General features: G+C 35.8%; 1 protein-coding gene across 1 annotated transcript in view; it reads right to left on the reverse strand.

Moving 5' to 3' along the window:
* LOC106124132 (lachesin) overlaps positions 1-16,543 on the reverse strand; it is a 57,897-nt gene that overhangs the window by 10,833 nt on the left and 30,521 nt on the right. Inside the window, exon 2 of the mRNA XM_013320600.1 lies at positions 1,463-1,566. Coding sequence (XP_013176054.1) covers positions 1,463-1,566 — 104 coding nt within the window. The remainder of the gene's footprint in view (positions 1-1,462; positions 1,567-16,543) is intronic.

Genomic DNA, 16,543 nt, shown 5'->3' on the forward strand with positions numbered 1-16,543 from the left:
GTCAGGCGTCACCTTGCGGCTTATCGGGCGTCCGGTCGCGCAGGCTGTCCGCACTCGTTGCTCCTACAACTTGTCCAAATTCCTTGACCGCTCCACTTCATTACAATACTTATATAGATAATTCCTTACAGATATTTTTCGTATTATTTTGAAAGCCATGGAGATGTTGTTATATTATACATACAACCTTTTATTTATATACTTCTTTAAAAAAATAAAAAAGGTAGATAGAAAGGCGGTTACCTTTCCGCATATAACTTTACTGCTTGCAACTTCTTTCGTGTGTATCAAGTTTAGTATATTCTACGTTTACACAACATTACTACAAACGTTATTACAGCATTTTAGTAAGAAAATTAAAAGACAGCCCTAGAATGGAAAATTATTAATATGGCCATTATTAACACTTCTATGGAAAATAGTATAAAAATTCAAATAATAAACTAGTTTATTTCCGTAAATATCTTATCAGACATCATGGACACTGTAATCTACATTGCCGTTCAAAGCGAGTGTTCAGAAATGTCTTTTTATATTATAATACAACTAGAGTTCAGGCTTAAGCAATGTGTTGATGCTTAAAGGACAAAACAATTAAATTAGGCAAGGCGAAAGTTGGTTTAACTTTTAATACTCGGTTGCAAATACTGCTTCGAGAACTAAGTATTTTGACATTTTATACTTACGACTTCAATTTTTTTTAACTTTTTTCATAGTTCACATAGTCGTCTAGACTTCATTAATATTTAGCTAAATGTATGTAAAATTTACATTTATCTTTGTATTCGGATTACATATTATTTAGCGAGATATGAACTTAGTGTGCGACTTGTAAATCATATCCTCTCCTACATTTGATTACGACGCCATCATCTGAACAAAATTATAAAATGTTCTTTATTTTATATTCTAAACTTATATAATAATAGGAAAGGATACAGATGAACCATATTAAGATCTACTTCACGATTTATCTATTGAAGTTTACCTAAACACTTTAAATTGATAAAAAAATTTAATTGGTTACACTTTAAAGTGGTAAAAAAAATTAACCACGCTATAGATTTTGCTAATTGTAGAATCCTAAAAATATAATTATAATATATATAATCAGCAAAGAAACTTAATAAAAAAACGGGTTGTTAGGAAACTACTACGTATAAGATCACAGAATAGAGCGTAAAGCAGAAGTTAGGCTTAAATATTCCTCCACTGCCTTCCTACTTGCCTTTGACAAAATTCCAGGAAGAATGTGAATAAGAGAGCACCTTTATTATAATACTCAAACTAGAGCAATATGCAGGAAATTTATGTTTGTCACATAAACATCGTCAATCATTTCTATACAAAGAACATTTTTTTAAAATGAGCTCCTAGTAAGTTTATGAGATTCATGTAGTTTTCGGTTAAACGAATAAGTACCTACTGAAATGAAATGAATTAATTGTGCCTATTGAAGTACCTTATAAGATCCAAGGTTTTTAACGGAGCATGCGAGACGCACGCTGCGTCCCGCGGGCACCGTCACGTTCTGGATGACGTCAGTGAACTCGGGCTCCTCCAGCACTGGAAATAAAAGAAAAACGTTTTGAGCGACACCGATACCCGATACCATCCACAACTCACATATTATAAAACATATTTTACGGCCGCGACAAAGAAAAATGTAAAAGATATTAAATTTAGATAAATCGTAGCAATCTTTTCTCCCCTCCGCCTTATCTAGCTGCCGAGATTCTGACGTTATAAGGACATTTTTGTGTCAAGAGATACGATTTGTAATTTTCAAATTATCAAAGCAGAACGCTTTTAAACAAATTGAGTGAGCGATAAGAAATAATGTCGTCGTTTATCAAGCTCCGAGATAGATGGTCGCCGTACCACTCTGCCCATTTTAAATACGTTTGTCTTCGACTTGCCAAATTGGTTCTGTTTGTTTCCTACTCGCGTTCACGGTTTTACGTGTCAGCGTAAGCAATAAAAGGTGCGTCGGCCAATTTCAAGCAATAGGCGTTGACGGCAACTCGTACTTGTTGTGTATTTGTCTACCACTAAAAATTGTGAACCATAAGAAGGCTTCAGTGAATAAAAAGTAATGTATCAGAGTAATGTTTGAAACCAAAGTACATTTTGGTTTTCAAGATAGAGTACTCTAGGATATTATGTATTGGTGATAGGACGCAAATGTTTCACACATATCGAGGAAACGGTTACTGATTACATGTATGTATTTGGTTTGAAAAAATATAATTACTTGCAAAAATTTGAAATTGGAACCTTCATCTCTTCTTCGAACCCATTCTCTGCGATTACAAGACCACAAAGTAGAGACATATAATAATATTTAGTCATTCAAGAAACGGATCGGGTGCAAGTCGAGGGAGCACGGCGGCAAGGGATGGAGGGCAGGGAGGGGTGTCGGGTAGCGACGTTGGCCGTGGCGCGGGTTCAGACCGCGTTGTTTGGAGAATAAACTTGCACAGCGCATAGTTCTCCCGCCCTCAATTGTTTACGTATCACAGTTCGGTTTGTACTGCTACTTCTGTATTTCGTTTATTTTGTACCCTTATTGTTAAGGAAATTCAGTTGGTTTTTAAGTATTTTAAGGGTTTTCACATGTTTTATCGAAACGATTATATAAAATGAAATCTCTGAAACTATAGCAAACTTTTTTACTTAATCGATTTCTGCCTAAGCTCCTAAAATAGTATGTGGCCGGAAATCCGTCTAGTAAAAGAATATTATGACTTATAAATTTATAGTTTGATAGGCAAGGACATTTAACATTACCTTGATAAAATGAATGAGGCTAGCCAGTGCAGAGCGTTTCTGCTTATTTTTGTGTCTACAACTTGTTTACGTTCACACTATCGTACAATCTTACTGCATCCATTTATTCGATAACAAACATTTTTTTTTCTTTGATGAGAACATCGCGTCGGTGAGATCGATGAGTTACCTGCGATTAGAAATGCGTAATCATCTATTTACGTTCGCTGGCGTCTGTAGGAGTGTGTGTTTGTGTGAAGCGGCGCATCACTAACGCATACACGACTGAAGATGAAAGCTCTGCGTTTACGTGTTTGCTCACGTGATCGCATTAGCTCTAAGCACGGCACTCCATTTTCTACGCGGCTGCACCACGCTCAACTGATGTAAATCGCGCGTTACCACCCATAACGCACCCTTTTAGTCCCGGTGCTTTTCTTAGCAGACGAATGTGCCTATTGATCAGTTCGTGACCCAGGTCATTGACATTGACTACTCAGACGTTCAAATCGTTCTATTAATTAGACGTTTCATAGTTCCTACCGGTACCGAAACATTTTCTATCCAATTTGATTGGCTTTTCATTGGGATCATAGGATAAAGTGTTTTTCTTTGTATAAAATCCGTAGAGCCGAAACTTTCGTTACAAGGAAAACTCTACAATGTATACAAAGTAAGACACCATAATGAATTATAATTGAAGCTTATTTCACACTTGGATGCGCAACGGAATAACCGTAAACCATTTAACGGAATTAACGTAAACAAAGCAGACCGCATCCATCACTACTGTCGCCGCGTAGCCCTCGTCGCGCGCTGTGAGCTTCGAGCTTCGAGGAGCGCTTTGTTTGTGTCTATCGCCAATTAAATGAAGATATGAAACGTAGACTTAATAAGGCTGAAAGTGACGCGATGAGTACGTACGAGCAAATATGCAATAAAGCTAATGAGCTCGCCGAGAAGAGACCTTCTATTTGTTTCAATAATAGCGTACATTAAAATTAAACGGAGTAACGTTGGCAATAATCTTACACACCGCACGGAAGCGCGGGACGTGCGGCGCTCGCTGGGTATTTAGGGGTTAATTAAGAAACCGCAGACGGCGCAAGGGCGAGGGAAGAGGAGTCAGGGGCGGCCCTAATCCCCTTGTCACCGGTTGCAAGATGCCGGCTCGCACATCGCACACCTACTGATGTGTGCCCCCCTTTTATTGTTCTATACTTCGAACATGGATGCGGGGCTTAATGATTGGCCTGGGCTAGTGGTGAGACTAGATTGAATTCCAAAGAAGAGATCTGTATTTGTGTAAGTGTATAATTAATTCTACAGTTTCGAAATTCAAAAGTGCAATTTCAAATATCAATTAATTTCAAAATAAATTATTGAAGGTAAAATTCACGATGTTTTTATAATGATTCAAAATCATTATTCCAGAGATTGCGTCGACTCAATATTGTAAAACTAATAACGAATTGGGTCGCGCTGCGGGACTTTAATTCGGATATAATCTGATAATCAAGTCGGGCCCTTATGCAAATCGGAGCCGGTCACTCGGAAGTCATCAGGCGCGATCCGACCCGCCGCAAATTGACAGCCGCCGCGCTCGACGCTACGCCAAATTGATTGTGGCTCCACTCCACATCGTTATCATTGCGATGACGTGTCTGTGATAAATAGTACTTCTCATGACAAGACTTGAAAAATATAACACTATAGGACGTTGATTAACCTAATCTTCATTACCTTAAGAGTTGTTTATGATTTTCTTTAATTGTACTAAACTGTTAGATCAGTCTTAGTCAAAATTCGGTAATACGCATTAAAATGATTCAGATAAGTATTTAAATATTCTCCATTCTTTTAATTCAGTATAAGCTATTCATAAAATTTAAGTAAAATTGAGATAAAATTTGGTTGTTAACATATTCTTTATAATTAAAATAAATAAAATTTGCGGTGTGTATGGAAACGGGGAAGATAGCAGTGTATTGCTGAACATGTGAAAACTGAACACGTTCGTTGCTTAATTACCGTGCCACGAGAATAATTGCAACCGGATAGTTATTCACGTGTTATATAGTTCGTAACGCGAATTCCAACACTTAAAATAATTACTTAGTTATGTGTTTGAATGGATTGTTTTAATCCAATAACGCTGCAGTAATAATAAACTTTTAGAGATATATTTTTACAAAATAAATAAAATACAAATACAAAATAAAGATTGCCCAAAAATGTTACTTCATGGCAATATTACTTTACGAATCTTACATAAATGAAACGTATATTTAGACATATATTTTTACCCGACTATGCGCACTTTCTTTATAAATTTTAGTATGTTTCAAAATTTATCATTTTTCTGATATTTTTTTAATTTTTCACAGCATTTAATAGTTTTTGACCGAAAACCTTTTGCCAAATATAATTATGTACATATTGGTAATTGTGTCGAGTGAGACCGTTAAATTAAATTCGTATCGATATTCGTGAGGCTATGAGTGTTACCGCTAAAACGCTAATGAAGGTTTACAGAACTGATGCAGCAAATATAAGGTTTTTAGTTCGAATTAATTCGATATTGTTATCGTTGTGTTTATTTGATTAAATAAATTGTTCACAAATTCAATCAACAATACGTAACTAATATATTTTCTAGTGTCTAATCAATATTTATTGTCAGGTAAAAAATTGTATCACTTGCCAGTGATTTATTTTATCAAAACAGAAGCCACGAAGATGGACATCTAAGTTTATTCGACCCTTGTCACAGATGTTACTTGTAATATTCCCATATACGATCAAATTCTTTTAAGATATCCGTAGATAAAGAACAAGGCGGCGGGTGTTTGGACGGTTCGGACTTTCACTTATTTGTATGCTTTACCCTTCGCGGGGACCGAACGTGACTATTCGAGATACATAAACCCTGAGTGAATAGGGAAAATAGAAATAAAGTATCATATTATCTTTCAGTGGTCGGATTTTCGAAATAATAATAACTATTTTTTATATTTGCTTCCTATGTTGCTTTGTTATTGAAACATTTAAACTACAGCTATCTCTGTAAATTTTAAACAATATATTTCAGTGACCACATTAATCATTATCAAATTCTAGTTTAACTTATAATGACCAAAAACAATGACAAACGACTTATTTTTTGAGTTCAATACTTCTAGTTAATAAAATCATATTAAAACTGTATCAACAAGCAAAGTTGTAATTGAAGTTTTTTCCTCCTTATCTTTATAAAGGAGTAAACATAATGTCCGACAACGCTGCGGTCAGATAGTCGGATGTACGGAAGCAGATGTTGACAGAACCCTCCCTTCTCTCCCTGTCAGTTCGATACCAACAATCGCTAAAAGACGACCATTCAATATCCTGTAGTCGTTTCTAATAATCACAATACAACACAACTATTATTGTGTCATACTCAAGCATTCGTCTGTTATATACATATATACATATATCGCTTTACGATTCAAATTACGAATCCAGAAAACCATTACCTTTATGATTATTTCCTGGAAAATTTTGAAACTATTTTGATGGAAAATTAAATTTGCAATAATCTATAATACATCATTATTAATTTTTATAAGAATATAATTTTTTAATACGTAAGTACTGCTACGATTAATAATTTAATTTCACACCACGTTTTCCTTGTTATTGTCCTTACATTTAGTTCGATGTATACGTGTTCGTGTCAGACAAAAAATATCTAAAATTCTTAGAAAGATTTCGACCGCACTGCTTACGTGACCAACCAAATAATGTTTTCATCGGCTCAAATTGCCAGACAGATATGCCATCGTAAACTTGGTTGCTTCGTTTCTATAATACAATCAAATATTGTTTAAAGGTGTTCTATGAATATTAAAATTAATTATTATTACTTTATCAGTCTAAAAAATTGTACTATATATATTATATAAAACATTTACAAAATCATATTTTACATTTTTTTATGATTGTTAAAATTATAAAATAACCAGATTCGTGAAAATTACAAAATTGTTAAAAATGTAGTAATTTTTTAGTTCCTGGTAAACTCAGCAGACGTTAATATTCCGACATCGGACGCAAGCTGGAGCTTTAAGCCAATCAACGTTTGCATAATACAGTTTCTTAAGGCTGATCACTAATTGAACAAGTGTTTTGTGGCTCACAGACGCGTAAGTCGAGAGATGTAATTAAGCAACCACCGCGGTGCGCCTCGCCCGACGCCCGCTTCCCTCGCCTCTCGCCGGTCCGGGCCTATTATCGCGCCTCCACCTTCTATTAGCATTGTCTCCTCCAGGGCGATACTTATCTTTATTTAAATTCACTTCTTCGTAATTGGGTTGACGAGTCGACAACGTGATTTGCATTGATGAGAATTGGTTAGTATACTCCACTTTCGTAACTTTCTTGTCGCCTAATTTGTTTCATTGCTTTTGTAAGCAAACATTACACCTTCAATGTTATACCAAAACGACAGAAAGAGTACACTGTGGTTGAGCTGAAATGTTTTGATTTTAAGTTTTAATTAAAAAGATCTAAATGAGAAGGAAGGAATGTGGAACATATCTGGTTGCACTAGTTTCACCATTGGAGTGTGGCGTTCGTCGAGCGATGTCACTGTAGCATTTTTGATAGCTGCTGCGTACGAGTGTAGTCAAAGAGGACGCGCTTGGTTATTTCTCATTAAGGCACACGCGATAAAATCACACAGAGTCGTTGCCTCATTAAAATCTTCTGGTACGCGCATCTGTAAGCCTTTTGTGGAGGCGAAGCGCGACGCTCTTAACGCCTTTCACGTGTCATTTCGGGCACAATACCGCATGCGATCTCTCGCCATTCCACCGCGCGCCTCAATGCGACTTGCTATTTTACTGCGATATGTCAACGTAAGCTTTTTATCAGTTTATCGGAAAGTATTTGTGGTGTACAAATAGTTATCACATTTCTTGTATGTATTGCAATAAAGTTTACTTTCCATTCCATATGTATGGAAAAAATATGTTTTTTTATTAAACCATTTTATACAAGATGATTGTAAAACAGGAATAAAATACCAATTCATAGTAATAAAGTATAAGCGTACAACAAACGTTGTGCTGAAAGTCGAATACATTTTCCCGCGAGGAAAATATTCTAGCATATTTACAAGCTGGTTTCGTTTACCTACGTGAAATAAACAAATTTTACAGATGTGTTGGGAGAAAATGTCGTATTATATGCACGTATAAACGTGTGATTTTTATGTTAGTCATGATTTTAGCATTCGTCGTGAGCAGTCGCCGCGAGCGGTCTCATTGCAAATTCGAGTGGTCGTCGGCGTGGTGCGGTGTGCGGGGAAGGAGGCACAAGTTCTCCGCAACGTTCCAAAACGTGCTCCTTCATTTTGTTGCAGCCTTTCGATATGAATCGCAGCTAATAACAATTTTGTTACATGACTTTCGCGCATATTTCTTTTGCATTTTTTACATGCGAGTTTAATTTAGTTTCTAGCTCTACTGTAATAAAAAACGTCGTTCTAGTTTTATTGATGCACAGCTAATACTATGTTCACATCACCTTTGGGTTATTGGAATTGGGAACACTTCTCTGTAAGTTATTACAAACTAGAATTATATTAAATACCGACTTATTTCTAAGACTAGTTCTACATTGTAGACCTCCTCACTTATTTGTATTAAACATATGAGGTAATTTCACAATGTCAGTTTTAATCTTTTAGCATGTAAAATTGTTTTCGCTAACATCGAGGCCAAACGTCAATTTTTTTAACCACTTAAGAAAACATTTAAACGGAGAGCCAGTTGTTATCTCTACTTTGAATAGTTTAAAGGTTTGAACAATTTAAAGGCACATTTGAACACAATAAGGCAGTTCAATATTTAACGCTGTTCACTTTGCATATTCACAAGGCGGTCGGCGGGTCGCCGCGCCGCGCTACCTACCGACTCCGAATTGTAATTCCGTCATTAGTTGAGCTCCAGGTCGACGCCACTTGGCACAATTTAAAACGATCACTTATATTTCAGAAAATGGAAAGAACTGAAAGAAAAAAACAGTGTTTTACTAACAACTAAAAACTCTTCCACGATAAACGAGTTTCTAGGATAGCGTAATATGCATTTTGAGTATGGTTACGCGCTCGGATAGGATCAACATAACTAATAGTAAAAAAACAGTAACAGTGGTAGAGCCCGCTTTAACATCTTCGCACGAATCGGCCCGGCTCGCCCGGCGAAATACCACGACCACACAGAAGACAGGTGTGAAGTGGAAGCAATTCCGCGTTTCGTCTGATGAGTGTGCGTCCCGGAGGCCAAAATTAGTCCTCTTTCCCTTCCCACCCTTTTTCTTATAAGGAAAGGATGGGAAGTGGAAGTGGACTTTCCGGATGAGAGGATGCATGGAAAGAGAAAATATTTTCTTTCTGTGCATCCTCTCCTCCGTCGATTAAAGGTAGGCAACGCATATGCAATTGCGTATGTCTATGGGCAACGGTCACTTCGCTATTTCAGCGATCTCAAGTGGCCGCTCGCTCGTTTGCCACCTTGTGATATAAAAAAAAAACATAAGAGCTCATAATGACATAAACAGTCTTTTATTTATTTCTATGAAAATAAGTCACTTTCATTTATTAATTTATTAATTACTAGAAACAATAATTGTTCAACATGACATAAAATAAAAGGCAGACGTCACTCAAACCGGAAAAATACCATTAAGTCGATTGCACCCTTAGTTGTAACTATAATATAACATCATAGAGATTCAGCAAATAGGGATTTTACGTTGCACAAATAAGAGCGCAGTATTCGTGCTCAACTACAATTCCATTCGCTAATTGAAAATACCTAGGTCCAACATTTATTTTAAACCTGAATCTCATTTGTAATTAAGTTAATTAATTATTTAAAACTGTTTTTTTAATAACACTTAATGTATACCAATAATTTCTGTAACCTGTCTATATCTGTCCTGTGTATTTCCTATTGTCTAATTTTGCAAAATGTATTTATTACCTGCGGTAACTGTTTTTTCCTTAACATGTTAAGCTCTCGATACTCGTAGCAATATAATATCCGACTGCTCACGTAGCATTGCATATCAGAGCAATGGATGCAGGTCACGAGCAGACGTGGGGGGCAAGGGGAGGCGGCGGCGGTAGACGGGGGCACACGCACCTCGAATAGTTTTATACAATCCACACACATCCATAACCATAATACTGTGTATGTTAACATAAATGTAATTATTTTTATTTTTAATAAAATGTAATTTTAGCATTTGTTTTTAATAAATAGAAAATTAAAAAAAAATACTATTGTAAATGGAAATGAATTGAAGCGCATTTGTTTAAAGAAATCAGTTGTATTAGATACCTTTGACAAGGCATTGCGCCGTTGGTATGTAGATCTATGCTTAGCGAATGCAGTTACGTATTCTGTCGTCGGCAGCGGATCGTTATCTGTTTCCACTAAAGGAAACTGGCTTTTCTACGAAAGAACCACCCCGACGGTATCACCCTCCCCACCGCTGCCCGCCGCTCCCTGCACGTAGCGACTTTTCCTTTTTGCGTTATTTCATTTTTCTTTGCCAACGTGCACCTGGTAGTTAGCCGCCGCGGGCCTCATTGCTTTCTTAATAAAACGTTTCGTACAAAATCTGAAAAGTATATTATTTTCACTCAATTGTCTAATATTAGAAGTTGATTCGTGTGGGCATGTAATAAATTTAAGCGGTACAACGTATTTTTCATCGGCGTCGTTTGAAGCATAAGGCTATCTATGAAGTTTAATGTTATACGTCAGAACAAAGGATGGCGCGGGGACGAGCGCTGGAACATAGTTTCCTGACACATTTGTATTCCTTACAGACAAGTAATCAATATCCGTTTGAGCACGGAGAGCGCGGACAGGGCTGTCTCCTATGCGAAGCTATTTTTCTCATCGTACGTGCGCGAGCGCATTACGTAACACATACTTTCATGTCAGTACTTAACAACTACATTATGTTCAGAGCACATTTTTCATTTATTGAAGTTTTATAGTTAATAGCAGAACGTTAATATTTGTGTTTTATTTAGACTAAAAGGTGATTGAAAACGACATCATTAACTCGTGTACGTTCTCGACTATGCTTTAGCTTAAAACGGTTCGTAGAAAAGAGCTCTATCTCTATCACATTTATTAATGATTTATATTAGAAATAAAAATTGTAGCTAACTGTTACTTAGTTGTTTATTTCACATCAACATTAAATTACATTCAAGTCAAGATGTGAAAATATACATCGAGGACAATATAATATTCTTATATCGAAAAAATATAGTCAGTGCGACGTCACGCGTTTCAAATAAAATAACAAGGACAACACGGTGCGGATGGGGCTCGATACATATTTGAATATATTACGGAACACGTAGATAATGCCGGCGATATGCCAGGGGTATTCATAACTACGGATACTAGCTACAAGCCCCCGTCCGAGTCTAGCTAGCTACTGGAATAGCGTCTCCGTTCAAACATTATTTAAGTATTAAAATCGAATTAAACTTTGACGATTGGGAAACTTTGCAGATGGTGATATTTATTGGAAAGCTTTAATCCACGTTGACTGTTGATTTTCGAACAACCTATATATGAAATTATATATTTTTATGTGTTATTTATTTATTTACATATGTATTAACTTTAAACTTTAAGGTTTAAGATGGACATATGTTTTTTTGAATGTTTAACTTTCCTTTTCTTGTAATTATATATCTTAAAGGCACAATATTTTCTTGTAATAAATTAAAAGCTCAGCATAGAAATGTCCCCTAGGTTTACGTATTTTGACAAATTTATCTTATAAATGGAATGTTTGCATATACGTCGTGGCGGAATCGGCGCGAAGGCGTCGACTCTGATTTCCTGTAAACACGGCCATTGTATCTCACACGTGTCGGCACTTCTCATTCCTTTCGACACACATAAATGTTACACACATTTTTGTTACACTTGCGAATGGTCGAACAAGATTTTATTAACTAAAATATGTAAAAAAGTTTGTTACAGTAGCATTCTCCCAAAAAACACTGTCAATAGTAAACAAGTCACAAATAAAACTACTTAATATAACTCTTATCTTCAAAATACGTAATTTGAGGACACTTTTTATAATAAGTGTTTCAAGAATAACTGACGCTGTTTAATAAAAAATAAACGAAAACGATTAGTTACTCGAAGTCAGAGGACAATACATTAGTGAAGTGGCTTTGAAGGTGAATTGCAGTCCCTGAGTCCCTACGAAGTCCCGTTGAGAAAGGCATTAGGCCGTGGAGATTAGACAGTGGCTGTCACCTCGGGGAAGGACCCTTGCCGAAGTGTAAGAGGTGCTCGAGACGAGTTGCCCCTTCCTGCGACGTTTGTGAGCAAACACGGCCGTGACAAAATATGCAGAACAACGCCCTCAAATTAACTTTAATGGGTGAACGCCTACATACACTTTCGATGCTCATTTTCATACGTTCATTTTAAATAAAATCTGTTTTAAATTATACTTTGTTTTAAATGTTTCTTTTATCTGGTTTTAAGGCGGCAAACAGACAAGCTACCACCTAAATTTGCCGAAACGGCCGCTACCCATAGACATCAGGAACTGCAGATGCCTACCTTTAATCGACGAAAGAGTAGACGAACATAAAGAGAATATTTCCCCGTGCTGCAATTTTAGTAAATTTAATAATTGAAATGTTTTTCTGTACTATTATAAAAAGTTTGATAACGCTACTTGTGTACTGTAGTCGGTGCCGCCACCGGACGTATATACGTGAGTGTTTAGCCGTGTTTATATATCAGTTCAGTATAATGTCTCACGAAAGTTTGAATAATTTAAACGCTACTTGTGTTTAAAATATTTAAACTGATGTTACAATTAATTGGGCAGTCAAGAAGAACAAGGCACTCTACAAAGTAGTGGCCACGACAAAGTCAAGCAAGCGTAACAAGGTCACAAATATATAAGATACACAGTAACTACGACGTAGTAATCGCCTGAAGGAATATAACACTTTTCCGTTACATGCGAATTTCTGCTAGTTTGTTCCACGATTAAAAACATCGTCCTAAAATTGTTACATTTCAAGGAATTTACTCACAGATACAATCATTTCATAAAAAATAAAATAATGTAAAAGTTAAGGTTACAATAGCGAAGGCTTTTATGGTTCAAAGCAAGCCGAATAATTAGAAATGTTCAAGTGCGGAGTCCGCGAGTGATTGATGTAGTGGAAGCCGCGTCCCCTCCCCGCATCCCGCGCCCGCTATCCCGCACCCCCGTCGGCAGCACCCGCGACAACTTGGAGACATTAAGAATATTTAAATTGTAAATTGCACCCCTGTACTGAATACCTAGTTGGTGAAAGTTTGCCCTTTTTACAATCTCTCGTCTCGACCCTGAAAGTAACAATTCTTCATATGACATTTTATATAGAAAAAAATAAAATTTACAATGTAGTGCCGATGGGTAAAAATGAACTAGAGTAACAAACTAAATTCAGTTGTTAGTACAATTTTCAAAATTAATTTTGACCGAATTAATCAAACTTACACGATACTTTTGCTAAAATAATTTATAAAGGTAGACCAACGACAGAGGGTTAGGGACTCACAGAAATACAACGACACGACTACGAAACGCAACGAACGAACTAACAATTAGACTAACTAATCTATTCCAAGAATACCTAGTAAACGAGAATAGAATAAAAGAAAAATTTTAAAAATGTAATGGTCCGCCACAGACAGCAGGAATGAAAAACAAAATCCTTTACGTACTACTAACAAAAAGTCTCATGGATGCGAACTGTAACATGAATGTAACAAACTAAAGAACTGGCCTGATTGAATCATCCGGCTGTTCTTTGTCATAAATCCGACAACGGCCGGCCGTCCAACAATGCGTCCTGAAATCGTTACATTTCTCATTTTGTTACTCTCCCCTTTAATCTCGCAACCGTAGGAAAGTGGATCAGCGTTGCAAAAGGCCATTGCAGTAGACTCTTGTCTGATTAATGTATTATACTACCCCTTCGCTCAACATTTCAACATTTCGAATGTAAAATCTCTAAAATGTTTGGAACATAAATGTATATTCATGTTCCAAATGTTTTGTTTTTAAGTTTAATCTTTCAACCATACAAAATATTAGTTAAATTACCATACACTAGACAGTATGACCCCCTAGCTTTTTATTTTTTATACAGATGTCTGTATAAAAAATAAAAAGCTAGGGGTGAACAAGTTTCTTCTATCGAATACGAAATAAGAGTCAGGCACGTCACGCGCGCAGCTCCAGCATCTTTCGATACATACGTAATCGAGTTTCGCTATCACTAGCATTATATTTGCATAAAACAAAATCTACTCTCATTCTTATAACGCTGTTGTCTCTCAACAAGCCAGTAAACATTTTATCAATTAAGTTCGTGTGATTTCATAACTTAAAAACACGAATACTTTTAGAACCAAAAATTGTGATTTCTTAATTTTTTTATTATGTTAATATTATAACGGAAATCTGGTAAGCTTTTTTGTTATAAAATGATAGCTGTAAAAGCTAAAACCTTTATATTAACCAATACATTCACCGATCGAGACTGTACAGACAATCTCCTCGCCGCTGTCCATCGCCAAGATAACAAGGGAGCTTATTTTCTCTGGTTTGTTTGAGGTAAGTGTTTGACTGACGACGCCGGAATTCCGGGTCCACAGTAATTTTTATTAAATAGCTTTTCGGATTTTTACTTTATTTAGGCTTTTTGTCTTTGGATTTAGATAGAGAATTTACTTAATTTTCTTTAAATTAGTACCAAATTTAACATTTAACGTAGAAAAGATACAGTATATTTATAACCTAAAATATAATGATTATGTAACTTAAAATGCAAAAGGTAACAAACTTTAAGGAACTGATAAAGTTTTGGAAATAGAGCAGAACACACAATGCTATAATCTTAAGGTTGTGCATAGGATTTATCTAAGATTAGAACCGTTAACCAACTGATCCCGAGATGGGGAAAACAGAATGTCTCTTAAGTTGGATAATGTTAAATTTATTGCAGCGCTAAAATGTTTACGGATATCGCGGCAGCGGAGAGCCCGGCGCAGCGCGGCGCGGCGAGCTCTGCTCACCCTTGTAAACACGTTTTATTGGCTTTATAATATGTTTTACGCGTGACGTTTTACAAACGATCCCCGAGGAGCGTCGAATTATTTTTACGGCACGTACTCGTCGAGTCGCGTCGCGCGAAAACATCGGCGAATTTTGTGCGCGAGGGATTTTATAATTACACCTCTTGTACAAACAGTTTTTATTCTTTGATGTGTTGTGTAAGTGGAAGTTTGTGTTTTCGACGTTTAAACTTTGTATTCAATTATGCAAGACGCTTGGGAGAAATAATATACTTTTAAAATGAGGTCATACGTTGGATTTTTTATGTATATTTGTAATAAACAATTACAACACAAAATAACATTAGCACAAGTACATGTCGCACTTTTAAGCAAAACTAGCGCTTGGTCACGATTTTGTCACCAGACAATTTAAAAACATTATTGGATAAAATACTAGAATTTCCATTATATGTAACGCGAATACATAGTTTGCACGTAATGTGATTTTTTAAATTACATACATACACACCAATTTTTATTAATAATTATATAGATGATAGATGATATTACAATATACAGCACAACTTTGGCACAAATACATATCTAATTGTAACTAAAACTATTATTGGAAGCGAAGTGCTAATTTGTGAAATCTGCGGGTGAAATATGTGTTGCGTGGAGCGCGGAATGCGCGGGGAACAATTGCAAGCAATACCAGTCAGCCACTTGATAAAGGTCCGCACCCTCCGGCCGCGCCCGTCAGCCCTCACACCAGCGCTTACACCGGACATATAATACTAAACCGAAATAAATTTTAACATACAACAAAAGATTTCAAAAATTGTTAAGAAATATTCGAATGTCCGATCCTTTTTCAATTAATCTAAATTAACTTCACTTAAATGCATCATCCTATATTAAGAAAATCAAAATACAATTAAATAAAAACAAATTTACTAAAACAATACAATATTATTCACTTTTTCTCGCACGTAATCTTTACCTACTTAATGTAATTAGATTTTATATGCTCGCTAAAATAATTCTTTGGTATAGATTTACATATTATTTCATTAGTTACACATGCTTAGTAAATTACAAGTTGCGACACTTTATGTTATGACACGTGAGACGATGATCGAAGACTATAACTATTTTCATAGATTAAGTCAACGAAGTTCTGTATACTTGACTATTAAGCAATTTATATTTAGTAATAACATGGTCTTTTCCGACGACTTCTTATCGAAGTCATCATTATTAACTTCTTAATTAAAATCTATTTTTTTTTCAAATTTAAAAATCTTACGCGATAATTATAAATAAAATACTTAAGAGGTAAAGCTGGTACCACCCTTAAATTCATTGTTAACCTCTAAATACAAAATAAAAACCTCAAGCTTCTAAACAGTATTTTTTTTCTTGTAAAAGACGCATTTAGGTCGGGTTTTCAATATACGCTGCCAAATAAAATGTGAAGTAAAGGTTTATCAGTAAAAGAATTTAACGAGAGAAAAAGCACGTACATTAAAGGTGGGAATGGGCTGTTTATATAAATGCAAAACAGTTCGGCAGCTTGTCAGATCGGCTCAGCAAGGATCCCGTCGATC

Source organism: Papilio xuthus, unplaced genomic scaffold (assembly GCF_000836235.2).
Source record: "Papilio xuthus unplaced genomic scaffold, Pxut_1.1 DF825946.1, whole genome shotgun sequence".
In the NCBI taxonomy this organism is placed as follows: Eukaryota; Metazoa; Arthropoda; class Insecta; order Lepidoptera; family Papilionidae; genus Papilio; species Papilio xuthus.